Source organism: Syngnathus floridae, chromosome 1 (genome assembly GCF_059516105.1).
Source record: "Syngnathus floridae isolate MCC-2025c chromosome 1, RoL_Sflo_1.0, whole genome shotgun sequence".
NCBI classification, from domain to species: domain Eukaryota; kingdom Metazoa; phylum Chordata; class Actinopteri; order Syngnathiformes; family Syngnathidae; genus Syngnathus; species Syngnathus floridae.
In genome coordinates, this window is record NC_142413.1 from 27,494,655 (window position 1) to 27,512,201 (window position 17,547).

The 17,547-nt window shown below is 46.9% G+C and overlaps 2 protein-coding genes across 14 annotated transcripts in view; both read right to left on the reverse strand.

Moving 5' to 3' along the window:
* The window catches only part of LOC148404767 (janus kinase and microtubule-interacting protein 3-like), a 105,552-nt gene that overhangs the window by 46,885 nt on the left and 41,120 nt on the right, over nucleotides 1-17,547 (reverse strand). For 9 of the 13 annotated variants that reach the window (XM_088392480.1, XM_088392372.1, XM_088392352.1 and 6 more), the window contains exons 6-7: nucleotides 2,920-3,090; nucleotides 2,719-2,796 (exon numbers count right to left, since the gene is read on the reverse strand). The gene's annotated coding sequence lies outside the window, so the exon portion shown is untranslated. Of the gene's footprint in view, nucleotides 1-2,718; nucleotides 2,797-2,919; nucleotides 3,091-4,654; nucleotides 4,733-4,855; nucleotides 4,903-5,079; nucleotides 5,659-6,496; nucleotides 7,074-7,152; nucleotides 7,220-17,547 lie in introns of those variants that run through there. The other 4 variants (XM_088392385.1, XM_088392393.1, XM_088392452.1 and 1 more) reach the window with 4 other exon arrangements.
* On the reverse strand, nucleotides 7,252-9,542 carry LOC148404769 (janus kinase and microtubule-interacting protein 3-like). Its single transcript, XM_088392695.1, has 10 exons — nucleotides 9,381-9,542; nucleotides 9,140-9,244; nucleotides 8,883-8,993; nucleotides 8,685-8,801; nucleotides 8,413-8,475; nucleotides 8,228-8,326; nucleotides 7,907-8,146; nucleotides 7,727-7,792; nucleotides 7,597-7,665; nucleotides 7,252-7,520 (listed from the first exon to the last, which is right to left on the reverse strand). The coding sequence occupies exons 4-10, from the start codon at nucleotides 8,751-8,753 to the stop codon at nucleotides 7,293-7,295; spliced, it is 834 nt and encodes a 277-aa protein (XP_088248821.1). The 5' UTR covers nucleotides 8,754-8,801; nucleotides 8,883-8,993; nucleotides 9,140-9,244; nucleotides 9,381-9,542; the 3' UTR covers nucleotides 7,252-7,292.

A 17,547-nucleotide genomic window follows, 5' to 3' on the forward strand; every position in this document is an offset into this window, starting at 1 on the left:
GCATGGTGTTGTTCAGTGCGGCATGGTGTTGTTCAGTGCGGCATGGTGTTGTTCAGTGCGGCATAATGTTGTTCAGTGCGGCATGGTGTTGTTCAGTGCGGCATGGTGTTGTTCAGTGCGGCATAATGTTCAGTGCGGCATAATGTTGTTCAGTGCGGCATGGTGTTGTTCAGTGCGGGATGGTGTTGTTCAGTGCAGGATGGTGTTGTTCAGTGCGGCATGGTGTTCAGTGCGGGATGGTGTCTTTCAGTGCGGCATGGTGTCGTTCAGTGCGGCATGGTGTCTTTCAGTGCGGCATGGTGTCGTTCAGTGAGGCATGGTGTTGTTCAGTGCGGCATGGTGTTATTTAGTGCGGCATGGTGTTGTTCAGTGCGGGATGGTGTTGTTCAGTGTGGCATGGTGTTCAGTGCGGCATGGTGTTGTTCAGTGCGGTATCGTGTTGTTCAGTGCGGTATCGTGTTTCTCAGTGCGGTATCGTGTTGTTCAGTGCAGTATCGTTGTGTTGTTCGTATTGTGTTGTGTTGTTCGTAATGTGTTGTGTTGTTCGTATTGTGTTGTGGTCTTCGTATTGTGTTGTGTTGTTCGTATTGTGTTGTGTTGTTCGTATTGTGTTGTGTTGTTCGTATTGTGTTGTTCATATTGTGTTGAGTTGTTCGTATTGTGTTTTGTTGTTCGTATTGTGTTGCCTTTAACACTTAGCCTCTAACACTTAGCCTCTAACACTTAGCCTCTAGCATCTAGAAGGTAAATAAATAGGAAGGAAGGACTCACCGGTGACGTCTTCGCCCACGTCCAAGCGTTGTACTTTGTATTTTCATCCTTCTGACAGTGGAAAACATAGCCAACAAACACCGTGGAACCTAAACGAATGAAAGAAAACTATCATTTGGCCACAACCAACATTCACAGATACAACACAATGTGACGTGCGGGGTTGAGGTTAAAGGTTGAGTGAAGGGCCCTCGTTTTAAACTACTTTTTTGAAAAGGATTGGGAACAAGTAAGACGTATTTAATTTATTTAATGGGAAGTAGTAAGAGCTATTGAATTTAATCTATGTATTATATTCTATTGTATTGTATTCTGTTGTATTCTTTTGGATTGTATTCACACTAACCCCACTAAAACTTCAGCCCACAAAAACTCGCCTCTGGCGCCTAGCCTCTGGCACTTAGCCTCTAACACTTAGCCTTTAACACTTAGCCTTTAACACTTAGCCTTTAACACTTAGCCTTTAACACTTAGCCTAGAAGGTGAATAAATAGGGTTAAAGGTTGAGTGAAGGGACCTCGTTTTAAACTACTTTTTTGAAAAGGAGTGGGAACAAGTAAGACGTATTTAATTTATTTAATGGGAAGTAGTAAGACTTATTAAATTTATTTAATCTACTTTTCTTCCCAGGCAAAATTTGATGTGCTGCAATTCCAAATTTCCAAAGTGAATGAAGGAATGAAGTCCTTTAAATTATGATTTTGTATAAATACTAGGCATTAACACAAAATCGACGGCACAAAATGGGCAGACTTTACTTGTTTGAAAAGGGCTGGTTACAAGACAGACTTTTTTAATTTATTTAATGGGAAGAAGACTTATTTAGTTTAATTGATCTATTTTTGTTCCCTGGCAAAATTCGATTTGCTGCAATTCCAAATTTCCAAAGTGAATGAAGGAAAGAAGTCGTTTAAATTATGATTTTGTTTAAATACTAGGCATAGACACAAAATCTACGGCACAAAATGGGCAGACTTTACTTGTTTGAAGAGGACTGGTTACAAGACAGACTTTTCTGATTTATTTAATGGGAAGAAGACTTATTTAGTTTATTTAATCTATTTTTGTTCCCTGGCAAAATTGGATTTGCTGAAATTGTATTTTGCCAAATCTTGCCTTGAGACCTGATAGGAAGTATTAAACGCTTAGTTAAATCAATACAAGTTGGTAATAAGAGCGAGTAATGTTGGTTGAACCGATGAATGAAGGTTGAAAGCAATTTAAATTATGACTTTGTATAAATACTAGATATTAACAGAACATCTACTGCGCAAAATGGGCAGAGTTTACTTGTTTGAGAAGGAGTGGTTTATTCAAAACTAAGATTTATTTAATCTGTTTGTTCCCAGGCAAAATTGGATGTGATGCAATTCCAAATTTCACCACATGATGGTGCCCAATTTTGACTTCATAGGACATATTAAACACTTAGCTTGTTATTATGTTCAAGGTAATCAGATTTGTTTATTATTCTAATGGCCTCTTCAAAACTATTCTGGATTACTACTTTGGATCTATTCTACATTACTTGGCAACAACATACTCTGTAACAGATTAGGCAGTATAATCATATATGTTAACTTGAGAGTGCCCACACTCAATCTACTTATCGTGATGTGTTAAATCAATTACTGTCAGACATTATTTGTCTGATAATCTACCAAATCTTTGAATTGAAGAATTTGTGATTTAATTAATAGCTTGTTGTTATGTTCAGGGTAATCAGACTTGTATATAATTCTAATGGCCTTCTTTTGAAAACTATTCTGAATTACAACTTTGGATCTTATATTACTTTGCAACAATCTACTCGGTGACAGATTAGGCAGTATAATCACATATGTTAACTTCAGTGCCCACACTGTATTTATTTATGGTTATTTGTTAAATCAAGTACTGTTACACATGAAATAGGAAGTGTTTAACATAAATGTTATGGCTACTCACCATTGTAGCTCGCTCCTGGTCAATGATACGAGCCTCTTCTTGCAGTGGAAAACTTGCAGCCAACAAACACCGTGGAACCTAAAGGAATGAAATTAAACATTAACATTTCGCCTCGACCAATTTTCACACGTACAACGCAACGCGGCTACACTTCTGCTATTACAAACGTAAATCTCCTTAAACACAATGAGTGTTACTTACCGTGTATGCTCTAGACGGTCCAGTTGCAAGCAGAAAATAAAGATATTTCCGTTGATAATCGTCGCTGCTCAGTGGCTCACGGCCATCGCGCCAACAGATTTGAATTTTGGCGGAGGTTCGGGCAATTACGTCATATCCGCGGCACATGACTGCGACGTAATAGCCGCTTATCTGAAACGGCAGTTAAAAGTAGAGTTACATCAAGTTTTCTTGGAACCTAAACGAATGAAAGAAAACTATCATTTGGCCACAACCAACATTCACAGATACAACACAACGTGCGGGGTTGAGGTTAAAGATTGAGTGAAGGGCCCTCGTTTTAAACTACTGTTTTGAAAAGGAGTGGGAACAAGTAAGACGTATTTAATTTATTTAATGGGAAGTAGTAAGACTTATTAAATTTATTTAATCTACTTTTCTTCCCAGGCAAAATTTGATGTGCTGCAATTCCGAATTTCCAAAGTGAATGAAGGAATGAAGTCCTTTAAATTATGATTTTGTATAAATACTAGGCATTAACACAAAATCGACGGCACAAAATGGGCAGACTTTACTTGTTTGAAAAGGACTGGTTACAAGACAGACTTTTTTAATTTATTTAATGGGAAGAAGACTTATTTAGTTTAATTGATCTATTTTTGTTCCCTGGCAAAATTCGATTTGCTGCAATTCCAAATTTCCAAAGTGAATGAAGGAAAGAAGTCGTTTAAATTATGATTTTGTTTAAATACTAGGCATAGACACAAAATCTACGGCACAAAATGGGCAGACTTTACTTGTTTGAAGAGGACTGGTTACAAGACAGACTTTTCTGATTTATTTAATGGGAAGAGGACTTATTTAGTTTATTTAATCTATTTTTGTTCCCTGGCAAAATTGGATTTGCTGAAACTGTATTTTGCCAAATCTTGCCTTGAGACCTGATAGGAAGTATTAAACGCTTAGTTAAATCAATACAAGTTGGTAATAAGAGCGAGTAATGTTGGTTGAACCGATGAATGAAGGTTGAAAGCAATTTAAATTATGACTTTGTATAAATACTAGATATTAACAGAACATCTACTGCGCAAAATGGGCAGAGTTTACTTGTTTGAGAAGGAGTGGCTTATTCAAAACTAAGATTTATGTAATCTGTTTGTTCCCAGGCAAAATTGGATGTGATGCCATTCCAAATTTCACCACATGATGGTGCCCAATTTTGACTTCATAGGACATATTAAACACTTAGCTTGTTATTATGTTCAAGGTAATCAGATTTGTTTATCATTCTAATGGCCTCTTCAAAACTATTCTGGATTACTACTTTGGATCTATTCTACATTACTTGGCAACAACATACTCTGTAACAGATTAGGCAGTATAATCACATATGTTAACTTGAGAGTGCCCACACTCAATCTACTTATCGTGATGTGTTAAATCAATTACTGTTAGACATTATTTGTCTGATAATCTACCAAATCTTTGAATTGAAGAATTTGTGATTTAATTAATAGCTTGTTCAGGGTAATCAGACTTGTATATAATTCTAATGGCCTTCTTTTGAAAACTATTCTGAATTACAACTTTGGATCTTATATTACTTTGCAACAATCTACTCGGTGACAGATTAGGCAGTATAATCACATATGTTAACTTCAGTGCCCACAATGTATTTATTTATGGTTATTTGTTAAATCAAGTACTGTTAGACATGAAATAGGAAGTGTTTAACATAAATGTTATGGCTACTCACCATTGTAGCTCGCTCCTGGTCAATGATATGAGCCTCTTCTTGCAGTGGAAAACTTGCAGCCAACAAACACCGTGGAACCTAAAGGAATGAAATTAAACATTAACATTTCGCCTGGACCAACATTCACACGTACAACGCAACGCGGCTACACTTCTGCTATTACAAACGTAAATCTCCTTAAACACAACGAGTGTTACTTACCGTGTACGCTCTAGGCAAAATTGGATGTGATGCAATTCCAAATCTATCTGAAACGGCAGTTAAAAGTAGAGTTACATCAAGTTTTCTTTTTTAATCAACACAATCATTTACAACCGTTGACCAGAAAGAATCGTCGAAATTCGACGTCCCCCACAAACGCCACGCTCACTCGCTTTTCAGGGCAACAAAAGTACTTCTTTTTAAAAACGATGAGTTGTACTTACCATGTACGCTCTGGACGGTCCAGTTGCAAGCAGAAAATAAAAATATTTCTCTTGTTAGTCGTATGTTACCATCCGCTGTGTCTTTGTCAACATCGCCGCCATTTTCCTACTTCCTGCTGCGAGCCACGCCCACGGATTTAAATTTGGGCGGAAGCTCTTTCCATTGGCGTCGTTTTCGCGTATAGCAAATCCGATTGGTTGGGAAGGGGGCACGGTTATGCAGCCGAGGGGTCCTGTGATCGGTGGGATGTAAAGTAGGCGTCGACGTCACGTCCGCGTCACGTGACCACGACGTGGTAGACGTCATATAGCAACCGCTGTTTTGTTTAGTAGACTTACAGTTGTTATGCATTGACATAATGGCGCACACACCAAATAGATTTAAATAAATTAAATAATTCTTCTGCCCACTCTCTTTTAAACAAGTTAACTCTCCCCGCGGATTTGAATTCCGGCGAAAGTTACGCCCATCGACGTCACGTATGTCACGTGACCACGACGTGGCAGATGTCATATAGCAACCGCTGTTTTGTTTAGTAGATTTACAGTTGTTATGCATTGGCATAATGGTGTGCACTCAAAATAGATTTAAATAAATTAAATATTTCTTCTGCCCACTCCCTTTTAAACAAGTTAACTCTGCCCACGTCCATTGACGTCTTGTCTGCGTCACGTGACCACGACGTAGCGACGTCATATAGTAACCGCTGTTTTGATCAGTAGACTTACAGTTATTATGCGTTGACATAATGGCGCACTGGTTAGCATGGCCACCTCTTAAGCATGATGTTGCGGGTTCGACGCCTGATCAATGTTAGCATGGAGTGAGCTGAAGTGCATGGCGCTGAAGATTTGAATCTTTGAAATGCGCTGAGGTCTGACATATCAGGCAGAATGGTTTGCCATCACGTTCAACAAAAAATAGAAACTTTCCCACTCTGATTAAAACGTCCTGTGTTCATCTACGTATTTTCGTTTTGCTGTGCATCTTTTCCCTGCCATTTCGAGAGCCCAATTGACACTCATAGTTTAAAGAAATGTGTTTGCCCATCCTACTTTGTGGAATTTCACCACATGCGCTTTTGACCAAAATACCAAATTGAACTCAAGTGAAGCCAACACGCACAACCCCCCCCCCCCCCCACACACACACACACACACAAATGTTGATATGAACATAAAAGAGCCGCATGCGGTTCGGGAGTTGCGGCTTGGCCAAACCTGTACTATACAACTTTATTTGTATAAAATTTTCACAACAGCTGTCACACAAACAAAGCGGGAAAAACCGAAGACGTGCGTGTTCCGCCCACGCTGGATTTATTTGCACCTTTGAAAAGACACCGTATTGCCGCAGATGTGGCAAAGAGTACTTTTGGGCATCTGAGACGGAAGGATGTCCAAAGCATCACGTCACCTGCTCTGGTAGGCATGGTGGTGGGACGTTGAGGTCAACCGCTTTGGGGTTGGCTGAATCTTTGATCGCAGGATGCCACACACTTGAAGACAGAAGCAGAAAAGCAGAGCTAAATGCAAAATGTACTCACCGGTGACTCCAATTTTTTTCCCCCCTGAAGAAACAGCTGGACGGGTGGCCCCGGCTGGCCAGTGGGACTCTTGTTATTCTGACCCTTTTTAGTGCGCGTTTGGGGCAACAACCGTTTTTTGTGGCGCTCTCTTCTGGTTCAAAAGTGCCCTGCATGTGAATTTGCTTTTCCTGCCTTCTGATTGGATGAGCGCCGGTGTGACGCGGTGCCTCTGTCACCGTGGCGGGGGGTATACGTTGGCATCGGAGCGTCTGCCAACGTCTGAGACCGGCTGGCAGTGTATCGGAGGTGTCGAGTGCGGTGCCGCTGGAGCTCACTCACCAGCTGGTGTTAGGGCCACAGAATGAAGGCCAAGGAGAAGAATAGAAAGAGAAACAGAAACTTCTCCTCCAATTGTTTGATTTGTCTCTTCTGAGCTTCGATGAATTCTTTCAGCTCTTTGTTCCTCTAGGACGGACAAATGGAAAGTGGCATTCAAAAGCCAGTAAGCGTGCAAGTAAGTGCCGGGCTGGCTTTGGGCCCTTACCTGTTGCGCGCTGTGCAGCAGATCCATTCTCTCTTGGAGGATGCAAGCGTCGCGCTCCCTCAACTCGCACATCAGGGCTCGTTTCCATTGGTCCACGGCGCTCCTAAGCTCTTCTCTCTGATCCGCCGTCAGCACGTCATTCACGCCAGCGTGGCTGGCTTTTTCGCCGTCCGTGGCGGGGCAGTCCCGCTGCGGTAGCGCCTCGTACAACATGGCCTCCAGCTCCAGGATCCTCTGGGCCGCAATCCTCGTCCATCAGTGGTCCGGCGGGAGATTTGAGGGCGGCTTACCTTATGAGCCTGGTCCATGGAACACTTCCTGAAGTCCAACTCTTCATCCAGGTAGCCCTTCTGCTTGCAGAACATATCCTAGCACAGCTCAAGGTCAGAATTGTTGGGGCACATTGCCGGAGTTCCCCTTGGCTGATGTCGCGTGTCTGTCTACCTTCTCACTTTCAATGTCCAACATCTTCTGTTGAAGTGCTGACTTGGTCACTTTGATGTATTCTAACCACTGAGGAAAGGCTGCTGTCACATAAGCAGAATGCGAGAGCGTGCGTGGACGTGCGCGTTACCTTCTCGGCTAGGGTGAGAAGGGTCCTGGCGTGAATCACGACCACCTGCTCCTCGTTGGTGAGATTCTGCAAGAGCCCAAAGGCACAGCGTCAACAAGCTTCTTTCAGCGCAAAGCCTTCCAAAAGTCACATTTGAGCCGCCGAGTCTCGTGGAGTGCGAACATAAGGAGTTCGACATACACTTACGGCGTTATAGCCCAGGATGTCCAGCTTCTTCATCAGATCACTGATGACGATGTCCGGGGGAAAGGCGCAAGGAGCAATGTAAGGTGTTCTGGGACCTCGGGTTAAGGTTAGGGTTGCGAGGGACGCCTTACGTACGCTCACGCCCTCGGCCTCGCAGTAGATCTGCAAAGGGCTGAGGCCGTCTGGGAAACGGACTTGCAGAAACTTCAAGACGGGGGAGCGCCACTCCCTCTCCTGAAAGGCAGAGGCATGCATCCGTCCGTCCGTCCGTCCGTCACATCTCTGGCCTCAACACGCTTGTGCGAGTCTTCCCACCTCCAGCTCCAGGATGCGGAACTCAAGCAGTTCGTTTTGGTCTCGGATATCCTGGATGTGCTCTTTCAGACGCGCTTCTTCCGCCTCCATCCGCCTGACCTGAAAAGACAGTCAGACCTCATCTGCGAGGCTTCCCGTCGGGTGTGACGCCAAGCGACTCCGCCCAGCGCCTTTCTTTCCGTCACCTTTTCGGCCAACTGCTGATTGCTCTGACGCAGCAGCTGCTTCTCCTCCACCCACTTGACATTCTAGAAGAGACAAACGCGTGGACAGCTTTGGAATGTTGTGTCATTTTCATCCACAAATTCTTTGGTTGACTGGAAAATGACATTTGCTTTTCTCCGCATTTTCCCAGCCACGTTCGGGGGGGGGTTGGTCCAGTAATGCCAGACGAATGAGTGACTGAAGAATGTAGCTATTTTGTCTAAGAAAAAGGTGTGCTCATTGATGAACTTACCTGTCCTTGTTGCTTCAGCGCTGACTCCAGATCTGCTACTCTGCTTTGATAGTGACCCATTTCTACCATCAGCTTTTCTCTGGTCTGAAAGGAGGAGGAGGGAGGCTCCTCCTCCTCCTTTCAGACCAGAGAACACCCGAGGCTGGGTGAGAACGGGGAGGCTGCGACCCGGCCGGGGGTTGCGGGAAGGGGCGCCACCTTGATCTCCTTCTCGGCGTCGTAGTCCCCTTCGCTGGTCTGGGCTAGCAGAGCGTAGGCTCGTTGCAGCGCTTGATATTCTTGCGTCAGCTGGCGGTAGCGAAGCTCCGCCTCTTCAGGCACACACCAATGCAACACAGCACTAGTACCAGAATCAGTCAGACCGGCGACAAAGCACCCGCGACGCAAAGACGAGTCCGATTCCAGGCTTAAGAGGAATGTTTGGTGCCAATACGCTGGCAGAAATGGCGGGCTACCTCTTCGGGTTCCGTGTCGGGGGTTCTGTCGGTGCGAAAAGACAAGGACGATCCGTCCGAGTCCACCAACACGTCTTCGTCGTAGCCGTAAAATGTTTCGATGACCTGCGGGCGCGGAAGCAAACATCTCTCTGAACAAACTGAAGCGACACCTCACGATGAATCGACGAGAGGAATGATAGCGAGAAAAAGGCCATTTCATCTTGCGCAACACCAAGCAGCCGCAAACAAACAGACTCACCTTGCAGGACCTCACGCTTTGTTCCTCCTCAGAGATTCTCGACGTCGGTATCGTAGCAGCAAATCTCTCTCCTGTCGACACAAATAATCCGCCTTTGAGATTCTTTGGATGCAAAGGGAACGAACGGCTCCGGCGCAGAAACAAACGCGACTCACAATGACATTTCTGACATGAGCTCCTGTCTCCAGAGCCTGAAAAACACGTCACCGGCGATGATTGGAGGGACGCTCGTCTTTTCCAAAAGTGACAACTACAGGGTGTGTCAGGGTTTTCCAGATGATCTTTATCGTATCATTGTGTTGCTTTGACTTTGACTGCGACCTGTAATGAATAATATTATTTATCCCTTATTTATCCCTATCGCTTATCCCTTCCTACACAAAGTCGTAAAACACCCCTTGCTATGTTTTGACTAGAGGTCAAGGGCTTCCTCTATTCAATCCACTCTTACACCCACCCTGTTTCTCTTAATTAAAATGCTCGTGCAGGAGCCGAGAGTCAGACTTCATTCGTACAACGGATGGACTCTCCACCTGCAGGTGTCCAAAAGAACTTACTTGTCTCCCGTGTGGTTCTTGCAAAATAAGTTGGAGCGAGCGCAACTCTAACAGGGTGCATTTTGCCACTAGCTGCCTACGGACAATGACGTCGCGCTCGCGGCTCATGGTTGACGGGCTGAGCAGCCGGGCAAGTCCGTCGTTTTCAGCGCACAGCGAGTGGCAAAGGCGCTGACAAAACGGGAGCTTTGAGCTGCTGAAAACGGCAAAACAAGTCTAAAGCGTGTTCAAACGCGTGCGCACAATGCTCCTGCTTGAAAGGTCGGAATTTAAGGGGCCAATTTTTTGGATGGCGGCCGCCGGCCAAGCTTTGGACGGAAAAGGTTTCCTGGCGACAGCGAGCGAGCGCGGCGCTGCCGTACGTGCACCGAGTCGCCTGCCTGAAGACCTTGGACAAGTCGTCGATGATGTGCCGCTGCTCCACAACTTGAAGGAACTCCATTTCACCGTCCTGCTGGCCGCAACCGCGGTCCAGGTCATTGAGCGAACTAGGCCTTCTCTGTGGAACACAAATGCAGTGGACTCTGTTGGCACGCCGCCGTTGTCCGCGTCGACTTACCAAGCTTGCCATCTCCTCGTTCTCCTGGGTGACAAAGCGCACTTTGTTTTCAAGGCGACACAGCACCAGCGAGAGTTCTTCATTCTTCCTGCTCAGGCGTTTGTTTTTGTACAGGAGTGGCAGAAACTGGCTTTCTGTTTCTCTCGGTCGCTTTAGCTGCAAGCATGAAGTGCGGGATGTGAAAGACGCACAACACGCGGGCCAGAACGTATCCATTCCTTTTGCATCGGTTTGAACGGAATCGTGGCTTTGGCTCCCAATAAAAGACATCTACCAGGCAACCGACTCGCCGCGCCGCTCAACTAATAAGCAAGCGCAATGGGTGCCTCGCTGGATGGCGCGCATCAAACGTAGCGCAAACCTTCAAGCGTGCCGTCAATAAATTACCAGTTCATTGCGCTCTTCAGAAAGCAGGGCGTTTCGATCCTCCAGTTTCCTGATGACTGCGCTGAGCTCAGCGATTTTCAGATGAAACCGTCGCGTGTCCCGATCCTCCTGAGACTGAAAACGCCCCGCAACACACACACACAAGCACTCGTTCAAAGTTCAAAACTGTTTTTGTGCGACCTTCCTCCAGCAACGAACTAAGTCATGCGTACTGCAAGTGTGTGATGAGGTGGCTTACGCAATGAAGAGGATTGCTAGTAGCGGCGTTGACCCCACTTCCAGGGTAGTTTAGGCCCGCCCTTTGGGAATCCCTCAGGGCAGCGATCTGCTGCTCGGCAGCCTGAGTCTGCAGCTGAAGGCGGTGGACGTGGCCGGCCCCAGGGCTTCATCCAAAACACTAACCGCTCTGTCTTTCAGCTTGATCTCATCGGTCTGGATGTACAAACGGGGAGCGCTCAGGCAGGCGGGCAAACTCATTTGCCAGAATTGTGACAAAAACAAAGAGAGCAACCGGCCAATTTTTTTCTTGAATCGACTAGAACACCTTTGCTGTGACAAAAGCGAAGCGAGCAACCGGACATTTTCTTCTTGTGAAATAGAATAGAATAGAATGCCTTAGGTGTCATTGCACTGCAGGTATACAACGAAATTGGGAACATAGCCACGCACCGCGCATCTGATCAGTCCTACCAGTCGGCGGATCTCCCTCTCGCAGTCTCTCTTGGTTCGGCTCAGCTCCTCCCGATGCTGGTGATGAGCCGATCGGAGCTCGGCCGCTCGGGACTGCCAGGCCTGCTGGGCCGCTGCCAGGGCTTCTTCCGCGCTCCTGGTGGAGGCGACACCGCTCGGTCTCCCGACACCGCCGCGTCTCCTCCACCTCCGCCAGCAAAGCGCCCCCCCTCCTCACCTGAGCAGACATTGCGCCACACCGGGCCGTTGAGACCGCAACGGAGCGCCGCGACGCTTACTGGGGACAAGCTACACAATACGGTAGCGGCCGCATCGAAGCCCGACGTGGCGTGCGGATAGTCAGACACGGATAGAGCGGATCACCTTGTCCATGGAGCCGTCCCTCAGGCTGAGGACCAAGGCATTCAGTCGCTGGATCTCTCCATCTTTGATTTTGATCACTCTCATCAGCTCCATTTCATGCTGCCGCAGTAATGTCTCCCTGGTAATGGCTAACTCTTTCTGCTTCTCCTCATGGAGTTTGCTTTTGAGTTCCGTCATGGCGGCGGTGGCACGGTGGTGCTCCGCCCGCAGGTCCTGACTTCTCTCTCTCTCCAGACAGCTGACCTGACATGACTTAGACTTAGACTTAGACAAACTTTATTGTCATCTTGTCTGCACATGGTGCATACAAAACGAAATTCCGTTGCATACGTCTTACAACAAAGTAGTGATATTGCAGTTGAATAGAAGTAACATATCCTATGAAAATATATATATATACATATTATATATATATATATATATATATATATATATATATATATATATTAAAAATAAGTATAAAGTGCAGCAGTGATAATTATGCAATAGTGCAAGTAGGCAAAACAGTATTCAAGAGTGTGCAGAGGAATGCTAAACCATGTATTAAACTTCTATTTAAAGGGTTTATACAAGTTCAGTAAAGTTGGTAGTGCGAGATAGTGCAAGATAGAGGTCCGTAGTGTCATAAAGTACAGTTCTGTGAATGTGTGATGCAGAGTTCAGTTTAGAGCTCAACAGTTCTAGTGTTCAACAGTCTGATGACAGCAGGGACAAAGCTGTTGCAGAACCTGGTGGACCTGCAGCGGATGCTGCAAACCTCTTCCCAGAGGGCAGCAGGGAGAACAGTCCATGGTGGGGGTGTGATGGGTCATTGATGATGTTACGGGCACGGGACATGCAGCGCTGAGATGAAATGTCCTGAATGGAGGGAAGAGGAGCCCCTATGATCCTCTCTGCTGTCCTCACCACTCTCCTCACGTTCTTCCAATCGGAGGCGGTGCAGCCTCCACACCACACAGAGAGACAGCTTGTCAGAATGCTCTCTATGGTGCTCCTGTAGAACGTCCTCATGATGGATGGGGGCAGGTGGGCTCTCCTCATCCTCCGCAGGAAGTACAAGCGCTTCTGTGCCCTCTTGACCAGTGCCGTAGTGTTCATAGTCCAGGTGAGGTCTTCTGTGATGTGGACCCCCAGGAATTTGGTGGTGCTGACCACCTCCACAGCTGAGCTGTTGATGATCAGTGGAGCGTGGTGAGGCTGTTTTTTCCTGAAGTCGACGATGATCTCCTTCATCTTCTCCTCATTCAGGATCAGGCTGTTTTCTCTGCACCAGCCCACCAGCTGCTCCACCTCCTCTCTGTAGTCCAGGTCGTTGTTGTCTCTGATGAGCCCCACCACCGTTGTGTCGTCTGCTGACTTCACGATGTGATTGGTGGTGAACCTGAGGACGCAGTCGTGTGTCATCAGGGTGCACAGCAGGGGGCTCAGGACGCAGCCCTGAAGGGAGCCTGTGCTGAGGGTGATGACATCAGAGGTGTTCTGTCCGACCCGGACTGACTGAGGTCTGTTGGTGAGGAAGTCTAGCAGCCAGTTGCAAAGGGGGGTGTTGAAGCCCAGGTGTTCCAATTTTCCTACCAGATGCTGTGGGATGATGGTGTTAAACGCTGAGCTGAAGTCCAGGAACAGCCTCCGCACATGGGTGTTCTTCTCCTCCAGGTGAGCCAGGCTCAGGTGAAGAACGGAGGAGATGGCGTCCTGAGTTGAGCGGTTTTGCCGGTCGGCAAACTGGAACGGGTCAAATAATAGGGGGAGTCTGGAAACGATGTGACCTTTAAGCAGCCTTTCGAAGCACTTCATCATAACCGGAGTCAGTGCAACAGGCCGGTAATCATTAAATGAGGTGATTTGAGGTTTCTTCGGCACCGGAATGATGGAGGCAGTCTTAAAGCACGCCGCACTGTGGCTTGGCCCAGCGAGGTGTTAAAAATGTCTGTGATGACCCCAGCCAGATGACTTGCACATTCCCTGAACACATGCCCAGGAATGTTGTCGGGGCCAGGGGCCTTACAGGGGTTGACTCTCCTCAGGGTCTTCAACACATCGGCGGAGTCAAGGCAGAGTACCTCCTCTTCCTGATGGGGGACAGTTTTAACTGCTGGAGTGCCGTTTAGTGCCTCGAACCTCCCAAAGAAGTTATTTAGACCATTTAGAAAGTCAGCATCAACTACACCCACCGGGGGGGGGGAGAGTGAGTTGTAGTCTGTAATCGCCCGTATGCCTTGCCACATACTCCTGATGTTTTTGACGTCGTGGAAACGATCCTGAAATTTTCGACTGCTGTCTCGCTTCGCTATCCTGATGGCACGGTTCAAGTTGGCTCTCGCTGTCCTCAGTGTCTCCTTGTCGCCAGACGTGAAGGCAGAGTTCCGCGCTCGTAGCGTTTGACGTACCTCCTCAGTCATCCAGGGTCGTTGGTTGCCCCGGGTGATGATATTCTTAGTGGTGCTGACGTCCTCGGTGCATTTGTTGATGTAGGCTGACACAGTCATTGCACACGCATGTCTAATCTACATCGGGAAAACTGGGAGGGAGGGAGGGAGGGAGGGAGGCAGGCAGGGAGGCAGGCAGGGAGGCAGGCAGTGTCTGTCTGTTGAGGTTTTCACCTTGTTCTTCTCCTGCTGAAGTTCCAACTGGACGTTCATCAGTTTGGTTCTCAGCTCGTCATTGGCGGCCTGAAGGGCGTCCGTTCGCTCCGCCTTGGCCCGCCCTGCCGGAGCTCGTTTGGACATCTCTTACTCGAGTCTCGCCCGGTCGTCAGTCAGAGATCACAACATTTGTACCTGGAGAGCACAAACGCAGCGCTGTTTTCCACTGGCTTCGAACTCAACTTCAATCGGTACCGTAACTTACAACATCATAAACATAGAACTAGCTTGACTTATTCATTGAATAAATGCATTTGGTTCCTCAAAACTGCATCACGCAACATAGCGTGACCGAGACGGCCGTTATCCACCTGCGTGAAGTTATTTGGTGAAATGAATGAGATGTTTAAGACACCATCGTTCTGTCTCTATGTAGATGAAGGGAAATAATCGATTGCTGAAGGTCCAAAGGTGTTGTGATAAACAAATAAACATATTAGTGATTAGTGACATATTTGTGATAAACATATTAGGCAGGATAATCACATATGTTAACTTGACTGCCCACACTGTATTTATTTATGGTTATTTGTTAAATCGAGTACTGTTAGACATGAAATAGGAAGTGTTTAACATAAATGGAAGACGAAAGGGGTACTCACCATTGTAGCTCCTGCTGGTCAATGATACGAGCCTCTTCTTGCAGTGGAAAACATACAGCCAACAAACACCGTGGAACCTAAAGGAATGAAATTAAACATTAACATTTAGCCTCAACCAACATTCACAGATACAACGCAACGCAAACTACACAAACGTAAATCTTTTTAAACACAATGAGTTGTACTTACCGTGTACGCTCTAGACGGTCCACTGGCAAGCAGAAAATAAAGATATTTCTGTTGATAATCGTCGTGTTTGTATCCGGTGTCTCGCTCAAGGCCAGTGCGCCCACAGATTTGAATTTTGGCGAGAGTTCAGCCTATTGACGTCATTTCCGCGGTGTAATACCCGCATATCTGAAACGGCAAAGTTAAGAGTAGAGTTAAATAAAGTTTTTAGTCAACGCAATAATTTACAACCGTTGACCAGTCGAAATAATCGTCGAAATTTGGCGTCTGTGGCTGGAAGCAGACGCCGAGTTCGACATTCCTCCCAAACGCCACACTCCCTCGCTTTTCAGGGCTAAAAAAACCCAGTTGTAATTACCTTGTACGCTCTAGACGGTCAAGTTGCAAGCTGAAAACAAAAATATTTGCCTTGTTAGTCATCGTGTTACTAACCGCTGTGTCTTGTTTGCCAGAATTGCCGCTTTCCTACTTCCTGTTGCAAGCCACGCCCACGGATTATAATTTTGCCGTGAGTTCCGCCTATTGACGTCATGTCCGCGTCACATGACTGCGACGTAATATTATCTAAAACTGTTTGTGCGGTATTGTGTTGTTCTGTGCGGTATTGTGTTATTCTGTGCGGCGTCGTGTTGTTCTGTGCGGCGTCGTGTTGTTCAGTGCGACGTCGTGTTGTTCAGTGCGGCATGGTGTTGTTCAGTGCGGCATGGTGTTGTTCAGTGCGGCATGGTGTTGTTCAGTGCGGCATAATGTTGTTCAGTGCGGCATAATGTTGTTCAGTGCGGCATGGTGTTGTTCAGTGCGGCATGGTGTTGTTCAGTGCGGCATGGTGTTGTTCAGTGCGGCATAATGTTGTTCAGTGCGGCATGGTGTTGTTCAGTGCGGGATGGTGTTGTTCAGTGCAGGATGGTGTTGTTCAGTGCAAGATGGTGTTGTTCAGTGCGGCATGGTGTTGTTCAGTGCGGAATGGTGTTGTTCAGTGCGGCATGGTGTTGTTCAGTCGGGGATGGTGTTGTTCAATGCAGGATCGTGTTGTTCAGTGCGGGGTGGTGTTGTTCAGTGCGGGATGGTGTTGTTCAGTGCGGCATGGTGTTGTTGAATGCGGCATGGTGTTGTTCAGTGCGGGATGGTGTTGTTCATTGCGGCATGGTGTTGTTCAGTGCGGCATGGTGTTGTTCAGTGCGGCATGGTGTTGTTCAGTGCGGCATGGTGTTGTTCAGTGCGGCATAATGTTGTTCAGTGCGGCATGGTGTTGTTCAGTGTGGAAAGGTGTTCAGTGCAGGATGGTGTTGTTCAGTGCGGCATGGTGTTGTTCAATGCAGGATCGTGTTGTTCAGTGCAGCATAATGTTGTTCAGTGCAGCATGGTGTTGTTCAGTGCGGCATGGTGTTGTTCAGTGCGGCATGGTGTTCGCTGCGGGATGGTGTTGTTCAATGCGGGATCGTATTGTTCAGTGCGGCATAATGTTGTTCAGTGCAGCATGGTGTTGTTCAGTGCGGCATGGTGTTGTTCAGTGCGACATAATGTTGTTTAGTGCGGCATAATGTTGTTCAGTGCGGCATAATGTTGTTCAGTGCGGCATGGTGTTGTTCAGTGCGGCATGGTGTTGTTCAGTGCGGCATGGTGTTGTTCAGTGCAGGATGGTGTTGTTCAATGCGGCATGGTGTTGTTCAATGCGGCATGGTGTTGTTCAGTGCGGGATGGTGTTGTTCAGTGCAGGATGGTGTTGTTCAGTGCGGCATGGTGTTGTTCAGTGCGGCATGGTGTTGTTCAGTGCGGGATGGTGTTGTTCAGTGCGGCATGGTGTTGTTCAGTGCAGCGTAATGTTGTTCAGTGCGGCATGGTGTTGTTCAGTGCGGAATGGTGTTGTTCAATGCGGGATCGTGTTGTTCAGTGCGGCATGGTGTTGTTCAGTGTGGCATGGTGTTGTTCAGTGCGGCATAGTGTTGTTCAGTGCGGCATGGTGTTGTTCAGTGCGGCATGGTGTTGTTCAGTGCGGCATGGTGTTGTTCAGTGCGGCATGGTGTTGTTCAGTGCGGCATAGTGTTGTCCAGTGCGCCATAATGTTGTTCAGTGCGGCATGGTGTTGTTCAGTGCGGGATGGTGTTGTTCAGTGCGGCATGGTGTTGTTCAATGCGGCATGGTGTTGTTCAGTTCGGGATGGTGTTGTTCAGTGCA

Excerpts from the sequence above, each read along its gene's own strand:
- LOC148404769 (XM_088392695.1), bottom strand. The coding sequence starts at position 8,753 with ATGGTAGAAATGGGTCACTATCAAAGCAGAGTAGCAGATCTGGAGTCA. Across the intron at positions 7,793-7,906 it reads TGGGCTATAACGCCGTAAGT|AATCTCACCAACGAGGAGCA; the intron begins GTATGTCGAACT and ends GGGCTCTTGCAG. Across the intron at positions 7,666-7,726 it reads TTCTCACCCTAGCCGAGAAG|TGGTTAGAATACATCAAAGT; the intron begins GTAACGCGCACG and ends GCCTTTCCTCAG.